Source organism: Colletotrichum acutatum (genome assembly GCF_030867785.1).
Source record: "Colletotrichum acutatum strain CBS 112980 chromosome Unknown BDZ83scaffold_2, whole genome shotgun sequence".
In the NCBI taxonomy this organism is placed as follows: Eukaryota; Fungi; Ascomycota; class Sordariomycetes; order Glomerellales; family Glomerellaceae; genus Colletotrichum; species Colletotrichum acutatum.
This window is the reverse complement of record NW_026848996.1, coordinates 602,467-612,519: the sequence shown is the minus strand read 5'-3', so window position 1 is coordinate 612,519 and position 10,053 is coordinate 602,467. Positions and strand designations below refer to the sequence as shown.

General features: G+C 53.3%; 2 protein-coding genes across 2 annotated transcripts; both read right to left on the bottom strand.

The window, feature by feature from the left end:
* BDZ83DRAFT_768459 (uncharacterized protein) lies at positions 1-2,250 on the bottom strand (the record flags this gene model as incomplete). The annotated part of the gene is made up of 6 exons (XM_060515312.1): positions 1-746; positions 977-1,071; positions 1,139-1,219; positions 1,291-1,429; positions 1,882-2,049; positions 2,173-2,250. 6 exons carry the CDS (start codon positions 2,248-2,250, stop codon positions 300-302), a joined length of 1,008 nt encoding a protein of 335 aa, XP_060371621.1. The 3' UTR covers positions 1-299.
* A 4,149-nt stretch (positions 2,251-6,399) lies between these two features.
* BDZ83DRAFT_715006 (uncharacterized protein) lies at positions 6,400-7,547 on the bottom strand (the record flags this gene model as incomplete). Its single annotated transcript, XM_060511700.1, has 2 exons — positions 6,400-7,266; positions 7,329-7,547. The coding sequence occupies 2 exons, from the start codon at positions 7,545-7,547 to the stop codon at positions 6,400-6,402; spliced, it is 1,086 nt and encodes a 361-aa protein (XP_060371620.1).
* Between the last annotated feature and the right edge of the window lie 2,506 nt (positions 7,548-10,053).

Here is a 10,053-nt window from a genome sequence, read left to right as displayed (position 1 = left end):
AGGCCTGGACCACTCCAAGGCCGCAAGAGCGGTGCAATTTCACAGACCCCCTTCCAGGTACGGATACAAGGCTTAGGGCGGGGTTTGGAGGTTGGCATGACAGGGTGGTCGTGGTGTGGTTTGACAGCGAAAAGTATAACGATGTCTGCTCTCAGCGATTTGGTGAATGACGAGATGTCAATACGGCGAGTGCAGGGCGCCAAGAGAGACACGGCCACCCGATTTGGGGGCAAATGGTCGGCCAAGACGTTGAAATGGAGTCGGCGAGGGGCTCTTGATTCGACAATAGCTAATCAAGGTTAAAACATGCTCGCCCAGCTAGTAGGTATTGCTTGGGGCCGATTTTCTGTGGGTGCCAACCTGAATAGAACCACAATGAGATAGTCTGCAATCTGCGAGCAGTTAACTCGTGCCTTGGCTGGCCAAAGTGCCCCTCGACAAGTTTCGTAACCTTCGCATCGTGCAATGGTTGGTGAGAACGGCTGCTCGGCATGGCTTCGCCGATAACCTGAGATTGACAGCGATGGCATCGGTCGCAGATTTGCAGAACGACCACGGTCATTCGCACCACGAGAGCGAAAACGAGGACAGGCGAGGTCTATGCGAGGAATGCGAGATAGGTGAGGCGTTCCCAAGCCTCCTAGAGCAGAACAGGCATGGGCAGATACGCCAATACGCGTGTTGAGTTGCGGGGAAGCGGATAGGGCCACAGCTCCGCCACTTTTCACCAAACTGAACCTAATTGCCTAGGGTAGGGCCATGGCGCCTGAAGAGGAGACAGAGAAAGTACGAAGTACGACGTTTTATGCAGTGCATCTTGGTCGAAGAAGCCAGAGGGAAAGAGCTGTGAACGTTGTTGCCGGGTGTCAGTCGTGTCAGTCCTTGGTCGTTGTTGAACGTGAGTGTAACACTGCGTACACACTAGGTACTCTGGACGGATACTTCTTGCAGCAAATGGATGGAAGCAGAAACGTACCTTGTAAGTCGAGCTGAATAGGACCTTCTCCGGCCAATCATAGAGCTTTGCTGCATCCTGCGTATTCCAAGCTCTCATAGTCTCAACCCGTCTCTCTAGATGCAACTCCAAAGTTCCCATGCACCAACACCACTGCCTATACCTAGTCTACTGCGTACTTACCATCATCAGGTATTTGCGCTGGACGGTTTCGGAAAGTACGAGGAGTGCAGGGTAGCCCTCTGCTCCTCCAACCTCCGGATACTAATGTGGGAATACGTGCACACTCGCCCACCTTCTCACCACCTCACCTCCTTACTGTGTACACTACCTACCACCATGGGTCAAGAGCGAGCCAGCTGTTCCAGGGTCCGATGTCCCTTTGCGGGCGAAACCAGCAGCTGAATCCCGGGAGGATCGACGGAGGAATATGAGCTTACGACCAGGACCAAAGCACCTCCTCCATGATCCCACCTGCAGGCAGGCTGCAGAGTACCTTAGGTAGGTACATATCGTACTTCGTAGTACGTACTCCGTACAGACTGCTCGCAGCGGCGAACGCAACCTCGCGCTGGCCTTCCTTCCTACACTCCTCGGACCCGAGGAACATCCGCACCTGCGAAGTCAACCTGCCATCAACCCTCCATCACAACTTCAGAACTTCATCAGCCCATCGGATCGTCTACCTATCAACATCAACAAACAAGACCCCGCCAGGCAGCGACTACACTACTGCGTACACTACGGCAACGCATGCACACGACACCGGATTTGACGTGGAGACAAGATGCGAAATGCGAAATGCGAAATGCGAAATGCGGCCCTTACAGATCCTTGATTCCTTGGTCAATGTACGCGTGAAGAAAACCACCCGGGAAAACGCAGTCCACGTGCACTCCCGCAACCACCCGCCACAACCCCTTTACTATTTGGACCTTACGAGTAAATTCCGACGGCGTACGGAGTACACCATAGTGGCCATACGGTATTACGGGTACCTTGACGGATACTCCGCCGTCGTCAATGGCTGCCGTTGAGTGTTGGCTGATTGACGGTTGGTACTCCCTACTGACTGGGCGGTCGCAGATGCCAACCTAGGTATTCAAAGACGTGTCCTAAGTCCTGACTCCTCGCCGGGCGGAATTTGATGCCAAGCTGCTGTTAGACAAGGACCCCAGAGGACACCGACTCTCTGGCACTCGGCCATCGTCACGCACCGGCGCCCCGAGCCCGCGGGCTGCGTTTCCAAGAATACCAAGCAAGCCAAGACAAGCGCCAATCAAACACATATCCATTTTGCATTCTGCAAACAAGCGCGCCTTATTCCAAAATACCAATGGACTGGGCGCAGAGATTTTCTCCGTGTTTCTGCCCCCCAAATCTGCCCAACATCATGTTCTTCACCTCGAACCCTAAAAGACCCCCCAACTGGACGGGTCCAAACCGACGGGTATTGCGCAGATTGAAAGCCCTCGGCGGCCCTCCACACCCCGGCCGCTCTACGACGGCGATGACGGCTATGGTGATACGGCGTATATATGCACTAGGGTCCGATGGACCCCCCAGCTCGGCACCGCGAGCTGCCGAGGCTTGCACAAAAGCCGCGTTCATTTCATAATTTCAACTACAAGCGGCCGATCCTCTACGATCACCTGCCTAAAATACGGGACCCCTTGTCAAGGGACCACCAACCACGTTGACGGTTGGTCATCAACAGCCCGTACGAAGTACCCATTTCTCTCCGATCCCGACGATGTGGACAGAGTGGGACGGGGCGAGACAGTGTTGCAGTCCGACTGGCTGCTTGCGTATGGAGCAAAGAAAAGAACAAGTCGAGAAGGACAGAAAAGGAGGGAACAATTTTACTGGAACAGCCAACATCCCGCATCACTGCGTTTCGGCCTTCTCTGACAGCGGAGCTTTCTTACCGCCTGGAGTCCTGGACTCTGCCAGGCAATGGATGCCCCCGTCCCGTACGGACTATGGACACACTTTTAGTCTGCACGTCGATAGAAGTGTCAAAGACTGAGGGGAGAAAAGTCTAGAGGAGGAAACCCGAATGCGAGAAACCCGAAATCTGCGGCCGAGAGGCTTCTCGTCCTCGCTTTGCTCCGATCCGTACGGAAACACCTACTGCTTTCTGCTCTCCTCAGCGCAGATGAGAGGGGATTTACAACGTGTCCCACCCAAGGCCTGGCCCTGGGCCTCAACCATTGTACAAGCTTCCCATGTTGGGCAGTCTACTTTGACGGCAGTCGATCATGTCCACCACTGAAAGTCGACGGAAACTTTCGTACAGGCTTGTTTCCTGCTGTCCTGAATAGAGAAAGGTCTGGTCTATTGAAAAGCCAAAACGGCCCGCTGACAAAGCGCCTTGAACCACCCCAAGGGCCATAGCAACGCCCAAGCCAGCAACCAGGGTTTCCCCAGCATCGTCAGCCCAACTCAGACAATCCGCCCAGCCCAACATGTGAACTCACAAGGTGTCATTGCCAACACCTGCCCGAGCCCCTTCAGACATTGTCATCGGCCATGTTTGATGTCCGTGGATGGACAGCAAAATCCCCCCCCCCCCCCGGGCTTACCTGGACCAGAAGAGAGAAGCAAAACAAATGTCCACCTCACTCAATCTTCGGACCCGAACAAAGATGATGGAACTAGTTCTTCATAAAAAAAAATATCGACTCATCATGGGTCATCCACTGTCGGACCGCGGGGTTTACAACTTCCCGTCCCGCCCTCCGTCACAAACGCCGAGATCATAATTCGATTTCCAACCACTTAGCGCCCCCCTCTCTGGCGCGCAAAGTGCCATACTCCGTAATAACAATATGCACTATCCGTACGGAGTATGTGATGCACAATAAACAGCAACGTTGTTTAACGGTCAACCTGAATCACCCCTCGACCCGCGCTATAGCCCGCCTGGTATTTCCAAACGCAGCATCATCGCATGAACAGCGCCCTGAGCTTCCCGCGTTTAGTGGAACATGCACTGTGGGTCGCCGCGGCGTGGACTCTTGGGATCGAAGGAGATCGTAGGGCGGACGCACTCAGATGGTTTTTCGTCGTGTGTTTTGGAAAGTTTTTTTTTCTCACTTGTCTCTGCTTGTTTCTCGTGGGAGCAACCCTGCTCCATCCTTATCCTACCTACACCAGTAAGCCTTTACCCGCCAGAATCGGTTCCGCGTCTATACTACAATCTGAGGGTGTGCGGTATGTGCATTGGGTGTGTCTTTGCGCAGACCATTGGCTTTTGCGCCCTGCCACTTACCAGCCCGCCGCCGCAGATGCAGAACCATCGACAACTGCTGGCGCAACCACACACCCTCCCCCTGTCACCCCTTGATCGACCAACAAGGATCACGGATGCTCCAGGGGGACCTTTGTCCAGAACCAGAATTGACCAAGACTCTACCAAGTGGCTTAGAGATGAGGGGCGTGACGACGCCTGACCGACTGCTCGCCCGCCTTCTCGGCGGACTTGGAAGATTCGTTTGGTCCGCGCCGATTCGAATCTGTTGATCGTTGCGTGTGGTGATGCGATATAGGATCAGCAAGCGGCTCATTTCACATGGCAGGAAACGAAAAGGAGGTCGGCAGTCTACGTTTAGCAACATGGGAGCTTTGTCTAGTCATGCCATGTTGCACCATCGCTGTCATTTCGGCCCCCAAATCTCATGAGAGATGCTGGCACGGCTGCTGAGCTGTACGGTCGATCAAATCACCAAGTGGGGGCCATCAGAAGCTTGAAGAAAGTATCACGTCGCGTTGGGAATTTTGCAGGCCGCAATCGTGTTAGGAGCTTGCTGGGAAGGTCGCCGATGGGTACGGTGAGGCCATCTTCATCTCCCAATGACTACTACCTGATGTGACACTGACTAGAACAGCGCGACAGGCTTCTGACAGTTGTCTCCCTGCGGAATTCTAGGCCCTGCAACTGTCTTATTGAAGTTCGTCCGTCTCCTTCGGCGGCGGCGAGGAACGACCTTTTACCTTCCTCCGCCGCCGACCTTCCCCCCCCTGGAGAGAATTATAAGTCGTGACGTGGAGACCCCGTGGCTCATCCCCTTGGCAACTCTGAGCGTCGCATTCGCTCCAAACCCTCCGGGGCGTCGGTCGCAGCGTTGGTAACCCTGAGAGCAACAAATTGGCATGCTCACAGGGCAAATTGGGGGGGGGGGCCTGACTTGGCCGACGGAGCTGGCTCCTGGTAAGCCAAAAAAAAACAAAAAAAACCACCAGGTCCTCTTTAAGATTTTCTCTGGGCTACGGGCATACGTAGAAACTAGGAGAGTGTAAGCCGGGCGGGCACTGGGCAGGCAGGGCCGCAGGGTGCCCGCTGATACGGTAGCGTAGCATGCCGTCGCCGATTCCAATCGTCCAGAGGAGGAAATTTTGGTAGCAGTTCGTCCATTTCCGGGGATCAGGTAGGTTGTACAGCATAGTAGAGTGTGAGACAGTCTCGAGGTAAACATTTAGAGTCTTGTCACCGTCTTTTTGTAGCGTCATGCTTCCATAGTCCAGCGTCCTCCAACCCCAATAATAACCGCGTGAAGTCAAAACCTGTGAGGTTACAGCAGGGGGAGAGCAGTCGGCAGCTAGCTGCAAAATACAATGATTTATGACGAGGTACGGAGAGTACTTTATTAGATTCGCCGACCTGAGCTTGAAAAAGCTCACAGACGTTTTGTGCAGATTCTACCTAATTTGGATTGTAAGACAAGATCAAAGACCGCGAAAGGGAAAAAAAGAAGAAAAAGGTTCTGTTGATTTCGAAGAGTGGTTGGTATTGTGTATCTGTTTTTACATGCTCCGTACACACTTGGCGAGGAGGTACTTTGACATCTTCCCCCTTCCCCCCCCCCCGGTTCAGCTTTATGCAAGCTTGTGTCCTCGTCCCAACTCCGTGAAAGAAGGGTGGGCGGTAAGACAAACCTTTTTCTCTCAAGCTCATCCCAAAAGGAAATCACACAAGCAAAGCAAAATAGACATGATCAGAAAAAGTTGATGCAATGGTTTCGATTTTTTTGGTTGTCATCGTAACATGAAAAATCGTTCGCCTCAATGCTAGTAAACCCTTCTCTCTCCCCTACCCAAAAACAAAGGGCTGTGTCCCGCTCACTATTCCCCCCCAAAATACCTTGAACGGCGGCGATTAACCTCATCCGAGTTTGACCAAATAAGACCGAAACATATAATATATAAATAAAACCCACCCAAAAACCGTCATACGCCTTTTTCTCTCTTGCGAGATGTGGGGAGTGGTCCTTTCCCAGAAAAAGCAACGCCTTCGCGGTGTATCATTGAAAAATCCCACAAGTTCGCAAAGCCCATGAACCCCAGTGTCTTCTGTTGCGCCTGATGGCCGTAGCCCGACCGAAAGCCCCGACTCTATAACTCATAATCCGTACTCGAAATGCTCAGTGGCTAGAATGATGGGGTTACAGTCGCATTGGCTCGCCGTCATAGCCTCCGTAGATCATCGGGTCTCCCATTCCCATCATGACTTCCGGATTCGGACAGTTCAGAACGTGGGGCTTAATGGTACCGAATTCTGACTCGATCAGGCCTTGGTTGAGCATGTCCATGTTGGTGAGAGCGCCGGGATGTTGGAAAAATTGCTGAGCGAGATCCATTGAAGAGGGTGCTGATTGTCTGGGCATATTCCATTGTTGGTAAGCGTTCATGGGCGGGGACTGGTTTTGCTGGAACATGGCGGCGGTGGGATCGATGGGCGAGGCAACTGAGTCTACGTCGAACTCAGTGTATCCGGTCGAGAAGCTTTGCGGAGACATAGTCATGGGGTTGTTGTGGCCGCCAAAGACAGCTTTGCGGTAGTCGGCCTCGAATTCCGAGTGATCGATGTCGGAGGAGCTTGCGCGGTCTGAACGCTCGCAACTTGAGTTAGAATCGACCTCGACCTTCATGGCCTTCTCAATATCGCGTTCCTTTTGCTGTTCCTCCAGTTGGCGCGCCAACTCGGCCAAGCCCGCCTCGTCCTCGGGGAACACCGAGTGAACTGGCAAGTCGATATCGCTGTTGGGGCGGATACATCCCAGCTTCTGGGCAATGTTGTGAATGACGGGCTGTCCTCTATCGTTGAGCTCGGGCTCACCAAGGTCCCATTGTTGTTGGTTCCTAACCATGGAGTACAACTTGTGGACGGTGGCAATGAGGGCGAATTGGGTGTGCTCGAGAACCTCGGCGTAGCCTCTGGGTAGCTGCTTGTATTCCGTCTTCTTGCGAACGCCGGCGGTGCAGACGAGACCATCGTCCTTACACCTTTTGCAGGGGAATTCTCCGTCGCACTGAGTGGAGTCCAAGTTAGGATGGGAGTGACCACGAGGTTGGGTGTGGTGGTGCTGCTTACCTTGGTCTTCTTCATACGACACCTTTCGCAAGCCTTCCATACTCTCTTGTGACGTCCATCGGCAGACATGGCTTGAGAGCTATGATCGTGATGTTGTGTCGCGTTGTGAGGGCTGGCGCGCTTGGCAGTGTGGCGGTTGGGCTTGATGGACTTGGAGCTGGAGGAGCTCTTTCTGGATTTTTGATCCTCCAAGGGAGGTGTGGGTAGACCGCTTCCCATTGTGGTGGTGGTGGTGGTGGACGATTACTAGTTATTGGGGTAGTGAATAGTAGTTATTTGATGTTGTAGAGTAGTAAGGAAGGATAAGGTGTGGCGATGTGTGAAAGAGGAAGATACTGTTGATGTAGACCGAGGGGCAAAGTGCGTATAAGTCTGCGGGTGACGGAGGTGAGAGGCGTGTAAGTGAACTATATAGGATAGCGAGAACGAAGTCGACCCAGTTAAAGGAAGAATAAACCAAAAAGGTAAAAGAGTCGGGATGACACAGCCAAGAGTCCGCGGCGCTAGGGTCAAGAAGGCGGGACAGTAAGCACGGCAAGGTACTGGGATGGAGGGCGTAGACAAATTATTAATGTCGAGCAGCAACGGGGAGACGACGGGGAGTAGACGGGGTGCGTCTAATGTGCGCGCGCGAGATTATGTGATGCGCAGGGAAAAGGCCTCGGAAGCTTTTGGGGTTGATAGAGTTCGGTCGCTCGCAATGCTAAGGAGGGCAGAGCAAGCAAGCAAGCAAGCAGTGGAGGTCGAGGAGAGAGGAGGGGGGGGACAAGACAGGCCGGGGGGATGGGTGTGTGCGATGCGGGTGCTTGGTGCTGATGCTGGTTGCTTTGGTGCGGTACTTTGCCCCGTACCTTTACGATGCAAGTACGGCGGTACGACGGGTACAGTGGAGGGCAGGCAGGGCAGACTAGGGGAGTTCTGTCGGGGAGAGTCTGGTGCTGAAGGAGCTGGTGCTGGAGCGAGTGCGGATGCGGTGCGTTAGGTATTCGTAGGACTAGGTAGGTACCTCTTACGAATAGGTGGTGGTGCAGGCGTGGGCATGGGTGTGGATTTGCTGGCCTGGTCTGCTGCGGGTGGCATTAACGGTCGGCGACGTCTTTATGTCCGAGTGCGCGGGCGGGCCCAGTAGTTATGGAAATGAGACGGCCTCAAGAAGGATCCTGGTTCCGTTTTGTGCTCAATAGAGAGAGAAAGTGTACGTGTGTGGTGACCGTCGTGTATCAAAAGTACGTCTGGTACGTAGCCAAGTTGTGGGATGTAGCTGGTAGTAGCAGCGCGCTAGCAGCCTTTTTTTTTCTTTCTGGTCCCAGGAGCTAGCCGCGAGAAGGTAAAGTCCGCTGCGGAGTTCAGAGAACTGGACGGCGAGGATAGGGATAGGGATAGGGATTGGGATTTGATTTGCAAGCCGGTCGCTGCTTGTGTAAAGCACGGCTTATTTGTTGCTGCTTCCCGCTGTTGATACGGCGGATTGCTGACTGCAGAATGGCGGACGTGTCTCGAGCGGATCTTGTTGCCGAGCCTGTTGTGTGCTATGTGCTGTTCCAGGGTCTTGGGGCCTTTCGTTCTTCTTGGTCCCCTTTTTTCTCTTATTCGTCACCACCAAAGTCCTTGATGCTTTTGCGGGCGGGTGGATGCGGGAGAGGATGTGTGGACGTGGTGGTGGATGGTTTGTCTTTTTAGGCTGCTTGTTGGTGTAACAAGATATGATTCTCTTCAATCTTGGTGTGTAAGATAAGACTTAGGGGTTCTTATTTCGACAAGAGGTAATGCTGTTGCCTTGGAGGTAAGAAACAGTCTGGATCAATGAAATGTTTCCGGGTCGAGATGGTCCTTATAAGAAAGAATCCTTTACATCAGATCACTGAAGCTGAAGGTATGTAGAGTATGTATCGACGTCAGGTCGGCGGAGTTAGAACTGTGATGTTGACCAAGGTCCCCGATTCGAAACATGAATAGCTTCTGACTCCGGTGTAGGGGGATCCCAATCAGACGGAACAGCCGACCACATCTTATATCCAGCAAGCAGGGTCACCCACAACTCTGCCGGGAGCAAGAGATGGAATCTTTCCAAGCAATGAGGCTTGGTCATGAACAAAATATGACATGATGCTGCCAGTATGTTGGCATGGGCCGAGTCTGGACCATTTGCCTCGGGGAACACTCGACAAATCGTGAACGGAACGCTACTTGGTAGGAACCAAGCCGAGTGTGCGCCTCATGAAAGTGGGTTGCGCGAGGACAAGGCCCGTAATGTTGCTGTCAACTTTCAAGGGGTAGGTAAGGCAGGGTGAGCGGGTCCGCTCCTGTGACTGTGACTGATCGGTACCTCCAGAGACTTCGGGAGTGGAGGTTCACAAGTCCCCGAACCTGAGTAAGCTCTGCATGGGTGATGGGCCCAAGGAATGGAACGAGATGGTCGACGAAGACACGCGAGAGACACACACCCAGGCAGACAAATCGCTCCGAGACTGACGGAAAAGAACCAACCGGTCTATCCTGTCTCTCTCTTTTGAGTGTGCTTTTGTCTTACTTGCTCTCTGTTTGCAACCCCACCCGTCCGTTCGGGACGGTGAGGCCATGTTGACCCCAGCATCTCTTGTCTCTGTCTTACTGTGTAACCGTAGATATGATCTGGCCGTTTTTGGTGTGGACATGTAGCTATGTATCTTCCGTTGCGCCGCACCATGCCAACATCGCTGAGCCGCGGACACCATCGAGCACGACA